Genomic DNA, 14,339 nt, shown 5'->3' on the forward strand with positions numbered 1-14,339 from the left:
CTCCAGTATTCTTGCCTGGGAAATCCTGTGGACAGAGGAGTCTGTTAGGGCTACAGTCTATGGGGTTGCAAAGAGTTGGACACAACAGAGAATGCATGCACGTGCTTCAGTACCCAGGCTACAGATCCTTCTGAGAAGGGGGGAAAAGACAAGCAAACTCACCCTCCACTTGATGGGTCCCACCTCACTCCCACCGTGGTCACCTATGAATTCCTGTGCTCCTGGTCCTCACTTTCTGCTGGCCTGATAAATATGCTTGTATTTCAAGCCTTCTTGTAGTTCTCTTCTTTGTCCCTGAGCTCAGTCCCAGGGAGGATCAATGCTTGATTCCATCAGAAATATTCTCCACAGGCCAACAGATCCCCTCCTCTGACCCTGACAGATCTCACAGTCTATGGTGTTGGTCTGGGTGATCAGATGAGAAAATGTCACTCATGCTTTTTGATGCAACTTTTCTACACCAGCCTCGGTCATGGAGCCCGGCTCTCAGGACCACGGAAGCAGGAGGTTGAAGGACCGTGTTGTTCATATAAGGAGATATTGAAGATGCAGAAGTTCATTGGTGTCTGAGCTGCAGAAAGTGGCAGATGCAGCCTCCGATAGTGCCTGAAATGGTAAAAGGTGTTGCTATTGGCTCCCAGGAGAGAGGGTGTAAGGGGTGGTCTATATAGACCCCAGTTGGCACCCTGACACCTCCTCACAGGCTGATCCTGCAGCTGGGACTGTGACCTTGAGGACGTGAAGTCAAGATGGCTCTGAGCAGACACCTCTCCCTGCGGGGACTCTGTGTCCTCCTCCTCGGCACCGTGGTGGGTGGTCAAGGTAAGAGCTGCCCCTCTGTCCTGGGTCCACAGCAGGGAGTGGATGCCTTGGTGAAGGGAAAGGTGTCTGGAGTTCTGGAGCAGAGCATCAGTGTTTTTGACCAAAAAGGAGCCACACTGACTGTGAATACCGGTCCCTCTCCTGTGTGGGGTCCACTGGTCATTGCTGCAGATTTTACAGAACAGTGAGGTTTGGTCTGGACCGAGCTGGGTCAGCCTGAGTCCCTCCACTGTCTCCCTTGTTCTCAGGGAGTTTCTAAGAGTCCCAGTGGCTCCTAGTGTGCGGAAGGTCCAGTGACTGCCCTCAGCTGGGACTCTGGGCTGTTCCCACATGCTCCACAAGCCTGATGTGTGAGCACTGCCCCTGGGTCCCCATGTTTCCTGTGTCTGTGCTCCTGTAGGCTCTGTGCTGTGTGTGTGTGTGTGTGTGTGTGTGTGTGTGTGTGTGTGTGTGAGGGTGCATGTGAGGGTGCCTGTGGGTGTATGAGGCTGTATGAGGGTATGGAGTCTGTCTATGTGAGAGGAATGGGACTACTGAGCAGGGACTGAGTGTGTTGGTCTGTGAAGCACACAGGGTGCCCACAGGGTCAGGTGTCATGTCTGTTGCATGTAACCAGATCAGAGATTATTGTACCTGCCTGCCTCTCTCTCGGTCCTCTCTCCCATCCTCCAGCCTCTCATATTTCTTGCCCTGCCTTAAAATATAAATTTTATTTCATCAGGCATTTAGTAATTTTCAACATTTCTGCTATTACAGAAAAAGTTGCTCTGAGTTTTTCTGTATTTAAATGTAAGGACTATTCATGATTATTTCTCTAATGATGTTCCCTGGGTGGAACTGTTGTTTCATGGGCTATGAATATCCTTAAGGCTTTTGGTGCATAGAGAGTAAATGCCTTTTGAAACGTTTGCACTGAGTTTTATTTTCACTAGTATTGTGTGAGAATATTAGTTTCCACTTACCCTCACCAACATTTGCTTTTTATCGAGCTTTAAAATCTTATCCAGTTTCATAGGCAAAAACTAGCATATATTCACTAATTTAATGCTTCATTTCCTCCTTCATTGCTTGCTCATGACATTTGTGTTTTTAAAATTGTGATGTTTGTCATTTTGTAATGATTTATATTGGAGCTCTCTATACTACGACTGTTGGAGACGGCAATGGCACCCCACTCCAGTACTCTGCTTGGAATATCCCATGGATGGAGGAGCCTGGTGGGCTGCCGCTATGGGGTCTCACAGAGTTGGACATGACTGAAGCGACTTAGCAGCAGCAGCAGCATACTATGACTGTGACTACTACGCGAGTTCAGTTCAGTCGCTCAGTTGTGTCTGCCTATTTGCGACCCCATGGACTGCAGCACGCAGGCTTCCCTATCCATCACCAACTCCTGGAACTTGCTCAAACTCAAGTCCATCGAGTCAGTGATGCCATCCAACCATCTCATCCTCCCTTCCCCTTCTTCTCCTGCCTTCAATCTTTCCCAGTATCAGGGACTTTTCAAATGAGTCATTTCTTCCCATTAGGTGGCCAAAGTATTGGAGCTTCAGCATCAGTCCTTCCAATGAATATTCAGGACTGATTTCCTTTAGAATTGACTGCTTTGATCTCCTTGCAGTCCAAGGGACTCTCAAGAGTCTTCTCCAATACCACAGTCCAAATTCATCAATTCTTCAGTGCTCAGCTTTCTTTATGGTCCAATTCTCACATCCATACATGACTACTGGGAAAATCATAGCTTTGACTAGATGGACTTTTGTCAGCAAAGTAATGTCTCTGCTTTTTAATATGCTGTCTAGGTTGGTCATAGCTTTTTTCCCAAGGAGCAAGTGTCTTTTAATTTCATGGCTGCAGTCACCTTCTTCAGTGATTTTCAAGCCCCCCAAAATAAAGTCAGCCACTGTTCTCATTGTTTTCCCATCTATTTGCCATGAAGTGACAGGACCAGATGCCACAGATGTCTCAGTTTTTTGAATGTTGAGCTTTAAGCTAACTTTTTCACTCTCCTCTTTCACTTTCCTCAAGAGGCTCTTTTGTTCTTCACTTTCTGCCATAAGGGTGGTGTCATCTGCATATTTGAGGTTATTGATATTTCTCCCAGCTATCTTGATTCCAGCTTGTGCTCCATCCAGCCTGGCATTTCACATGATGTACTCTGCATATAAGTTAAATAAGCAGGATGACAATAAACATCCTTGATGTATTTCTTTCCCAATTTGGAATCAGTCTGATGTTCCAAGTCCAATTCTAACTGTTGCTTCCTGAGCTGCATACAGATTTTTCAGGAGGCAGGTAAGGTGGTCTGGTGTTCCCATCTGTTTAAGGATTTCCCACAGTTTGCTGTGATCCATACAGTCAAAAGCTTTGGTGTACTCAATGAAGCAGAAACAGATGTTTTTCTGGAACTCTCTTGCTTTTTCGATGATCCAACGAATTTTGGCAATTTGATCTCTGATTTCTCTGCCTTTTCTAAAACCAGCTTGAAGTTTTGGAAGTTCACGGTTCATGTACTGTTGAAGCCTGGCTTGGAGAATTTTGAGCATTACTTTACTAGTGTGTGAGATGAGTGCAACTGTGCGGTAGTTTGAATACTCTTTGGCATTACCTTTCTTTGGGATTGGAATGAAAAATGACCTTTTCCAATCCTGTGGCCACTGCTGGGTTTTCCAAATTTGCTGGCATATTTAGTGCAGCACTTTCACAGCATCATCTTTTAGGATTTGAAATAGCTCAGTTGACTACTGAGCTATTTCAGTAGCTCAGTAGTCAAGGGTTGCCATGCCCTTCTCCATGTGATCTTCCTGACCCAGGGATCGAACCCATGCCTCTTACATTTCCTGAATTTGCAGGTGGCTTCTTTACCACTACCACCACCTGGAAAGGCCAATGCTCGGGTTCGATCCCTGGGTCAGGAAGATCACATGGAGAAGGGCATGGCAACCCATCCTAGTGTTCTGGCCTGGAGAATCCCATGGACAGAGAAGCCTGGCCGGCTACAGTCCATGGGGTCGCAAAGAGTCAGACAGGACTGAGCAGGCATCTTGGATACCTTGTTTCTCCTAATGGCATCCATAATTCCTGTAGGTTTCCTGTATTCCTTTGCATTCTTTTTGCTCCTCTGATTGGATAATTTCGACTTATCTTTGTTTTATTTCATTGAGTCTTCTGCTTGGTCAACTCTGCATTTTGTAAAACTTTTTGTTTCATATTGGCGTATAGCCAGTTAACAATATTGCAATAGCTTCAGGTGAACAGCAAAGAAACTCAGCCATACATATATATATGTGTGTATCCATTCTCCCACAAACTCCCCTCCCATCCAGGCTGCCATATAACATTCAGTAGAGTTCCCTGTGCTGTACAGTAGGCCCTTGTTGATTATCCATTTTAAATATAGCAGTATGTAGGAATCGGTCCCAAATTCCTTGACTATCCCTTCCCTTCATTCTTTTCCCTTGGCAATCATAAGTTAAGTTCTCTAATCTGTGAGTTTCTTTCTGTTTTGTAAATAAGTCCATTTTTAAAATTTCTTTTTGGATTCATATACAAGGGATTTCATATAATATTTCTCCTTCTCTATCTGATAGTCAAGTCTGTTTTTGATGCTCTGTATTAAATTATTCAGTTCACTCATGGTATTATTCAGCCCCAGAATTTCTGGTTAGTTTTTTTTTTTTTTTAATGTTTTCTATCTGTTTGAAACTCAATGAATTTACAAGCACCCTTAAGATTTGGGCTGATTTTTCCCCTCCTATTTTATCAGGTCTTTAATGCTTTTAGATAATTTTTAGTAAATTAATTCTACTTTTTCAGCAGAAGAGATAGCCTCAATAAGCAAGCCCACCATTACGGAGAAACTCTCCTAGAACTCTTCACAGTAATGAAATCACCTATGTGTTTGTGTCATAAACTAGATAAAAGCTCCAGGTAGGCAAGGATATTGTCTTACTATTTTCGTATTTATAGTACTTAAAAAAGACCTGCCTCTCCATAGATAATTTTATCATTAATAAAATTTTAATCATTTCAGTTCAGTTCAGTCACTCAGTCGTGTCCGACTCTTTGTGTCCCCATGAATCGCAGCACGCCAGGCCTCCCTGTCCATCACCAACTCCCGGAGTTCACTCAGACTCACTTCCATCGAGTCAGTGATGCCATCCAGCCATCTCATCCTCTGTCATCCCCTTCTCCTCCTGCCCCCAATCCCTCCCAGCATCAGAGTCTTTTCCAATGAGTCAACTCTTCACGTGAGGTGGCCAAAGTACTGGAGTTTCAGCTTTAGCATCATTCCTTCCCAAGAAATCCCAGGGCTGATCTCCTTCAGAATGGACTGGTTGGATCTCCTTGCAGTCCAAGGGACTGTCAAGGGTCTTCTCCAACACCACAGTTCAAAAGCATCAATTCTTTGGTGCTCAGCCTTCTTCACAATCCAACTCTCACATCCATACATGACCACAGGAAAAACCATAGCCTTGACTAGACGAACCTTTGTTGGCAAAGTAATGTCTCTGCTTTTGAATATGCTATCTAGGTTGGTCATAACTTTCCTTCCAAGGAGTAAGCGTCTTTTAATTTCATGGCTGCAGTCACCATCTGCAGTGATTTTGGAGCCCCAAAAATGAAGTCTGACACTGTTTCCACTGTTTCCCCATCTGTTTCCCATGAAGTGATGGGACCAGATGCCATGATCTTCGTTTTCTGAATGTTGAGCTTTAAGCCAACTTTTTCACTCTCCACTTTCACTTTAATCATTTAGTATTAATAAAAATAGCTTCTTGTGTGCTTTCAAGATCCTATTCAATCCTTTACTCTTATATCAGTGTCAGACTTCTGAAAAATCTGACTAAGCACCATAGGATGTCTCTCTACTTCTACTGTTTCCTTTACCTCCCGCTAAGTATCTATATTTCCTTCCTAGAATGGACCTCCCTGGGTCTGTGGACTAAACTGTGTCCCTCCATAATTAATATGTTGAATCCTAGCCCCTAGTGTGACTGCACTGTCTTTAGGAATTAATTGAGCTTAAATAGGCTTCACTGGTGGCTCAGTGGTAAAGAATCCTCTTGCCAATGCAGGAGAGGCAAGTTTGATCCCTGGGTCAGGAAGATCCCCTGGAGAAGGAAATGGCAACCTACTCTATTATTCTTGCTTGGGAAATCCCAAGGACAGAGGAACCTGGCAGACTACAGTCTATGCCGTCACAAGAGTTGGACACAATCTGGCGACTAAACCACTAACATCAAGGTTAAATAAGGTCATAAGGATGTGGCCCTAATCCAATAGGTGACTTTATAAAAAGAGGATGAGACAGATCTTCCTCCCTCTCTCCCTGTGCATCTGTCCCGAGGAAAGGCCAGGGGAGCACACAGTGAGGGAGCCATGACTACAAGCCAAGAGCAGAGGTCTCAGAATGAACACAGCTTTGCCAGCACGTTGATCTTTGACTTACCAGCCTCCAGAACTGTGATAAGATAAATAATTTCTGTTTTTTAACCTGCAAGACTCTGGTTTTTGGGTGGCTGCCTGCCTGATCTGACTATACACCAGGATCTTCTCCAATTCAGCATTTCCCCAGATGTTCCCTCTGTGACGCACCACTTTGGTTTCCAGAGTGAGAGCACGTTGGGGGGCAGGGACAGAGATCTGAGTGGTGTCAAGGGTGCCCCAAGGATGACGTCTTGTTAGATTGTAAGAAAGATTCTCATTTTCTGACCTGAATTTAAAGCTAATGGAGCTGATCAAGGTCTCAGGGAACTCATTTCTCAGTTCCTGACAGGCAGGCAGGAGCCTGGGACACTGGGTGAGACCTGATGTGATAGAGAGAGGTGGTTTGGGTCCCAGTTCCAGGTGGGACCAGGCAGCAGGCCTGATCACACAGGAAGAAGTCTCACCTGGATGAAGCAGTGAAGGCTCACGTATAAACCCCCGGCTTGTTCACCCCTGCCTTCTGACTCTGCAGGGAAGCCCTGCATTAGTTATGTGTTGTTGTGCAACCAATTACTGCTGAACTCGGCAGCTTAAGTCAGCAAACACCTAGTATCTCACACTTTCTGTGGGTCAAGAATTGACATGGATTACCTGGATCCTTGGAGTCATGATGTCTCACAAGGATGCAGTCATCTGAACGTTCAACCAGGGGAGGATATCGGCCATGTACTTACCTGGTTCTTAGCAGCATTCAGACTTTGGTGGATTGTTGAACTGAAATCTAATCTCATAAGTGACATATCATCACTTTTGCCAAATTCCATTTGTTACATGCATGTTACTAAGTACATTCAAGTGTGGGGATTACACAAGGATGTGGATACCAGGCAACAGAAAAAATCAGAACACTGTACACACTGTTACCCCAGCCTCTGTTCCTAAGCTGGATGAGATGCTCCCTATGGACAGGGAAGGAGAGGGAGGATTCCTCCCTGGATCCTGGGCCATGAGCTGTAACTGAGATGGGAAAGCTGGGCCCTAGTAGCCTTGGGCATATCTACAGGGAGGGCAGCATCCAGAGTCTCTGGAGGCCTGTCCTCGGTGGTGTCCCTGGAGCTGGTTCTACAGGCTACAGGTTCTACAGGTTCTACAGGTTCTACAGGCTCACGAGAAACACCTGTTGCCTCTCTTCCTGCTCCAGGTTTGGTGATGGCACATCGGGAGCTTAGAGTTGGCCATGGTGGAAATATATATATATACCACAGAAGTCAACAAATGCTGTACACAGGGAATTTTTTTCAGAGATCAGAGTGTCCATTTTTTATTACTTGACAGTACACTACTGCATGGTGCACTAAAATCTGTCTTGCATCTGTGTCTGTGTCTCTCTTGCAGATCTGGAGCTGAGGCTGAAGGATGGAGGTCACCGCTGTGAGGGGAGAGTGGAAGTGAAGCACCAAGGAGAATGGGGCACAGTGAATAATTACAAGTGGGGCTTAGAAGAGGCAGCTGTGGTGTGTAGACAGCTGGGTTGTGGAGCTGCTGTTGATGCTCTCCAAAGAGTTCACTTTGGACCAGCAGTTGGCCCCATTTGGTTTAATGTTATTTACTGCAAAGGGACAGAGTCAGATATCACAGAGTGTAGTTATCCTACTGTTAAAGACTATCGTCCTGAGGGCCTTTCCCATGATCAGGATGCTGGAGTAGTCTGCTCAGGTAAGGCTTGTCTGGTCTGGGAGGGGATCTCCAGCAGGAAAAGCCTCAGTCTCATTCCCAGCCTAACTATAAGAATATGGATCACAGACTTTAGTGCATACTTGGGTGAAGATTCCAGTCACACAGTTATTTCTAGAGCATTAGGTGTTCAAGGGAGCAGAAGGACTTTCTTGGCAATGGACAGTAAAGGCTCCAGATCCAGTGTGCACTGTGCCCTTCTGGTCTGAGTGATGTGTCACAGGAGGCAGTGAGGTGAGATCAAATGTTTCATACATGTACAACTGCCTGGTTGAACCTACATTAATTAGGTTAATGTAGTAGTAGTACCATCGTAGTTTTTTGTATTTTTTTCATGGGATGGTCAGACAAGTGCAGCTCTAAGAGGGGATATAGGAGAGGTGCAGGTAAGGAGAGGTGTGAGTTTATTATACTCACAGATCCTAGAGAGACAGAATATCAGTAGGTGGGTACTTGGGGGAGGTGCCAGTAGAACACCCTGATCCAAGCAGTGGTGCTCCCAAAATGGAGTGTGAGGACCCATGGACAAGTGACAAATACACACACACACACACACACACACACACACACATATATATATATATATGTCTTGTTTTCATTTTCATCCAGCTAGTCTCTGTCTTTTGGTTAGAGCATTGAATCAGTTTACATTTAAGGTAATTATGGAAATGTATGTTCTCACTGACACTCTGTTAATTGCTTTGTATTTTTTTGGTAGGTCTTTTTTTCTTCCCTTCCTCTTTGGTTCTCTTCTCATGATTTGATGGCTATCTTTAATGCTGTGTTTGAATTCCTTTTTCTTTATTGTGTGAATATATATTGTAGATTTTTGATTTGTGGTTACCATGAGGTTTTGATATGCAGTCTATTGCAAGTTTCTGATCTTTTAATTTCCAATGGGTTTCCAGTATCTTGCATTTTTACTCTCCTCACGATTGCTAGTTTTGGTATCATGTTTGTGTGTGAATGCTTTCCTAACTTCATTGTATGTTTGCTTTTACTGGTAAGCTTTCTTATTCATACTTTTCTTTTTTCTTCTCTGGCCTTTTAATTTTCTGCCTAGAAAAGTTCCTTTACCTCTTGGAAGTTGGTATGCTGCTGCTGCTGCTGCTAAGTCACTTCAGTCATGTCCGACTCTGTGCAACCCCACAGATGGCAGCCCACCAGGCTCCCCGTCCCTGGGATTCTCCAGGCAAGAACACTGGAGTGGGCTGCCATTTCCTTCTCCAATGCATGAAAGGGAAAAGGGAAAGTGAAGTCGCTCAGTCATGTGCAACTCTTAGCAACCCCATGGACTGCAGCCTATCAGGCTCCTCCGTCCATGGGATTTTCCAGGCAAGAGTACTGGAAAAAAAAGAAAAAAGAAAAAAAAAAAAGAGTACTGGAGTGGGTTGCCAGTGCCTTCTCCGTGGAAGCTGGTATAGTGGTGCTGAATTCTTTTAGCTTTTCCTTGTCTGTAAAGCTTTTGATTTCTCCATAGAATCTGAATAAGAGCATTGCTGGGTAGAGTATTCTTGATTGTAGGTTTCCCTCTGTTATCAGTTATATCATTCCACTCCCTTGTGGCCTGCAAAATTTCTGCTGAAAAATCAGCTGATAAACTTATGAGAATTCCTTTTTAGTTATTTGTTGCTTTCCTTGTTGCTTTTAATAGTTTCTCTTTGTCTTTAGCTTTTGTCAATTTGATTAATGTGAGTCTTGACACGTTCCTTCTTGGGTTTATCCCATTTAGGACTCTGTGCTTCCTGGACTTCAGTAACTATTTCCCTTCCCATGTTAGGGAAGTTTTCAGCTATTATCTTTTCAGATATTTCTCAGCTCTCTTCTCCTTCTGGGACCCCTACAATGTGAATGTTTGTGCATTTAATGTTGTCCCAGAAGTTTCTTACACTATCCTCACATCTTTTCATTCTTTTTTCTGTCCCACAACAGTGACTTTTCACCATTCTGTCTTCTAGCTCACTTATCTATTTTTCTGCCTCATTTATTCTGCTGTTGATTCCTTCTAGTACACTTTTCATTTCTTTTACTGTATTATTCTTCAACTCTGTTCTGTATATCTTCTAGCTCTCTGTTAAACATTTCTTATATCATTTCATTCCACGCCTCCATTCTTTTTCCAAAATCTTGAATCACCTTTATTATCATTACTCTGCATTTTTTCCCAGGCAGATTGCCTACGTCCATTTCACTTAGTTGTTCTCCTAGGATTTTATCTTGTTCCTTTGTCTAAAATATATTCCTCTGCTGTCTCATTTTATCTAACTTTCTGTGTTTATAGTCTCTCTTCCACAGGCTGGAGGATTGTCATTCTTCTTCCTTTTGGTGTCTGCCCCCTGATGGGTGAGACTCATCTAGAGGCTTGTGCAGGCTTCCTGGTGGGAGGTTTTGGTGCCTGCTGACTAGTGGGAGAATCTACTTCTTGATCTTCTGGTGTGCAGAGCCATGCCAAAAGATGTGTATAGAGGCAGTTGTGGGCTCAGGAAGATTTTAGACTGCCTATCTGCTAATGGGCAGGGCTGTGTTCCTGCCCTGTGGGTTGTTTGATCTGAGGCATCCCATCACTGGAGCCTGCAGGCTGTTGGGTGGGGCCAGGTCTTGGTGTCAAAATGGCAGCCTCCAGGGGAGCTCACGCCAATGAGTACTCCTTGGTACTTGTGCCACCAATGTCCTTGTCCCTGCAGTGAGCCACAGCTGCCCCCACCTCCCCAGAAGACTCTATAAGACAAGCAGGTAGGTCTGTCCTTGGCTTCTGTGAAGTCATGGTTTTTCCCCTGGGCCCCAGTGGGCTTCCCTGGGAGCTCAGCTGGTAAAGAATCTGCCTACAATGCAGGAGATCCTGGTTCAATTCCTGGGTTGGGAAGATCCACTGGAGAAGGAATAGGCTACCCACTCCAGTATTCTTGGGCTTTCCTGGTAGCTCAGACAGTATAGAAACTGCCTGCAATGCAGGAGACCTGGGTTCAATCCCTGGGTTAAGAATATACCCTGGAGGAGGGAAAGGCTAACCACTCCAGTATTCTGGCTTGGAGAGTTTCATGGACAGAGGAGACTGGCAGGCTACAGTTCATGGGATCACAAAAAGTTGGACATGACTGAATGACTTTCACTTCACTTCCCTTCCCTTGTTCCTGTGGAGTTCCTATGATCAAGGGCCCTGTCCTTGAAAGCCAAGTGCTCTGGGGGCTCCTCTTCCTGATGCCAGACCCCCAGGGTGGGGAGCTTGACCTGAGTTTCAGAAACATTCTGTGGGTAATCTATTATATAATTATTTTCCAGTTTGTTAATCATTTACCTGGTGGGTATGAGGTTTGATTATATTGTAAATAAATCCCTTCTACCATCTTATTGTGGCTTCTTCTTTGTCTTTGGATGTAGAATATTATTTTTAATAGGTTATACTCTTTTTTTGTTGATGGTTGTTCAAAAGTTAGTTGTGATTTTTGTGCTTTTGTGAGAGGAGGTGAGCCTAAGTCATTATAGTCTTCCATCTTTCATATTTTACCTTAAAATGATAAGGGAAAACTGAAAGTGAAAGTCATTCAGTCGTGTCCGACTCTTTGTGACCCCATCAACTAAACAGTCCACGGAATTCTCCAGGTCAGAATACTGGAGTGGGTAGCCTTTCCCTTCCCCAGGGGATCTTACCAACCCAGGGATTGATCCCAGGTCTCCCACATAGCAGGTGGATTCTTTACCAGCTGAACCACCAGGGAAGCCCAAGAATACTGGAGTGGGTAGCCTATCCCTTCTCCAGCAGATCTTCCTGACCCAGGAATTGAACTGGCTTCTTCTGCATTGCAGGCAGATTCTTTACCAACTGAGTTTTCATGGAAGCCCTTAAAATGACAGTTTGTCACTTAACAAATAATAAAACAAATTAATAAATCTTATAAAATGTTGCTGCTATTTTTATCTTAAATATTCTATTATCTCAAAGATGTGCAATAGTTTTTGTATTTACTCACAGAATTATCATTTAGAGCAGTCTTTATAGCTTTGGGTAGACCCAAATTTTCACATGTTATCACTTTCCTGTAGCTTGAATACCTTACTGGAACATTTTTGTGTGTGTGTAGTGATGGTTTGGTGGTCTCAAATTCTATCATCGTTTTTATATGAAATATTTTAACTTTTAATAATTTTTAAAAATATTTTCACCAGTGACTGTGTTCTAGTTTAGAAATTTTCACCACACTGAAGATATTTTTACATTGGCCTATGGCTAGCATTGGAGAAAGCAATGGCACCCCACTCCAGTACTCTTGCCTGGAAAATCCCATGGACGGAGGAGCCTGGTGGGCTGTAGTTCATGGGGTCGTGAAGAGTCAGACACGACTGAGCGACTTCACTTTCACTTTTCACTTTCATGCATTGGTGAAGAAAATGGCAACCCACTCCAGTGCTCTTGCCTGGAGAATCCCAGGGATGGGGGAGCCTGGTGGGCTGCCATCTATGGGGTCGCACAGAGTTGGACACGACTGAAGCGACTTAGCAGCATGGCTAGCATTGCCTCTAATAAATAGCCAGTAATACTTATTGTTGTCCTCCTTTACATAACATGTCAATGTTTCATGGCTTTTTTTTTTTTGGTTTATCATTGGTTTTCCATAATTATATTATCAGGTGTCTGAGGTACTTTTCCTTATTTTTATCTTTTAGAGTTTGTTTAGCTTTTTGGCTTGGTTTATATCTTTCATTAAATTTGGAAAAAATTCCATCCATTATTTACAACTAGTTTTCTACTCATCCCTTATTCTGAGTCTCCAAATATACATATTTTTACATGGTTTACTCTTGTCCCAAGTGCCACTTCCCATCCATGGTTCGTTTTCTGCCTCTTTTTCCTCTCTGCTTCAGTTTGGATAGTCTCTATTGATAGGTGTTTAATTTCCCCACCCCCTTTTTTGTTCTGCCACATCTAACCTCTTTTTATGCTAATCCAGACAATTTTTCATTCCATATATTGATTTTTCAGTTTTAGAAGTTCCATTTGGCTATCTTCTAGTTTTTTCTCTCTTTTAGTTTTTTTGCTAAGCATATTTACATTAATGTTTTTATTAGCAGTCAATTAAATAATTGGTTATTCTGGAATCTGTTTTTAGTGATTGCTCTTTTAAAATTTTGCTATGAGTTACACTTTTCTTTTTTAGAAAGCCTTGTACTTTTTTGATTGGATGTTGGGCACTGCTAGGATGTCCTTTAACAGAAAGAATTCTAGCAATAAATAATCAGAATACAGACACTAATATAAATACAGTCAAATAGCAGGGAATTTGACTTGATGAATTAAACAATGTTTCTTATTGAGTTACATTGCATTCTCTTAAAAATATGTTCCTTGGATGCCAAAGTGATAAATTTTTATTTTGGTCTCTCCACTTTAACTTCAAAACTTCTTGTTATCCCACTTTTGCTTGCCACATACCCAAATTACACTCTACTTCTACAGCAGTTGCTTTCCTTTTTCCATTTTATTTGCCATCCATCCATATGTTTTAAAATTGTGTTTTCTTGTCTGACGTGGGAGAAATGAGAAAGGATCGAACAGTTAGGTGACATATAGGAGGAGCAGAGTGCAATGAAATATTCTAGTTACTAATTTAACAACTATTTTCCCTAAATACTTGTGTATTTTGTACAGATTGAGGCTTTTGAAACTCAGAATTCTGCAAATTAGGCCTTACTTGATTTCTGCTTCTTTCTTATTCTCTTCTCCCTCTCTTTTTGCAGCATGCCACCTTCTTTCAAGATTATAAAATATATATGAAAAAAATTGATGAAGATATAGATAAATGAAAAAGCATCCTGTGTTCATGGGTTGGAAGAATCTATATTGTTAAAATGTCTACACTACTCAAAGTGATCTACAGGTTTTATGTAACCCTTCTCAAAAGTCCAATGGCATTCATTATAGACATAGAAAGTACAATTCTGAAATACAGTCTAAAATATGTATATTGTTTACTTTCAATCTATTCATGACTTTTTGTTTCCTTACCATTATTGACTTTTAGTTTCATTCCACTGTGGTCAGAAAAGATACTTGGAATTATTCAAATTTTCTTGAATTTGTTAAGCCTTGTTTGTAGCCTAACATGTCATTTACCCTGGAAAATATTCCATGTGTGCTTGAGAAGAATGCATATTGATTTTCTGTTTGAATGATCTGTTAATTATAGAGAGTGCGATATGGAAGTTTTCTACTGTTAAAGTATTGCTTCTACTTCTCCCTTGAGAGCTGTCCATGCTGTCCTGTATATTGAAATGCTATAATGTTGGGTGTATATATTGTGTAGTTGTTATATCTTCCAGTTGAACTGTCTCTTGTGACAGTTTTTTACTTAAAGTCT

At 42.6% G+C, this 14,339-nt stretch overlaps 1 protein-coding gene across 1 annotated transcript in view; it reads left to right on the top strand.

Moving 5' to 3' along the window:
• Positions 1–708: 708 nt before the first annotated feature.
• The window catches only part of LOC102270223 (antigen WC1.1-like), a 110,505-nt gene continuing 96,874 nt past the window's right edge, over positions 709–14,339 (top strand). Inside the window, 2 exon segments of the mRNA XM_070366758.1 lie at positions 709–822; positions 7,648–7,968. Of these exon segments, the coding sequence (XP_070222859.1) occupies positions 750–822; positions 7,648–7,968 (394 nt within the window). The 5' untranslated portion in view covers positions 709–749.

Source organism: Bos mutus, unplaced genomic scaffold (assembly GCF_027580195.1).
Source record: "Bos mutus isolate GX-2022 unplaced genomic scaffold, NWIPB_WYAK_1.1 CTG202, whole genome shotgun sequence".
NCBI lineage: Eukaryota > Metazoa > Chordata > Mammalia > Artiodactyla > Bovidae > Bos > Bos mutus.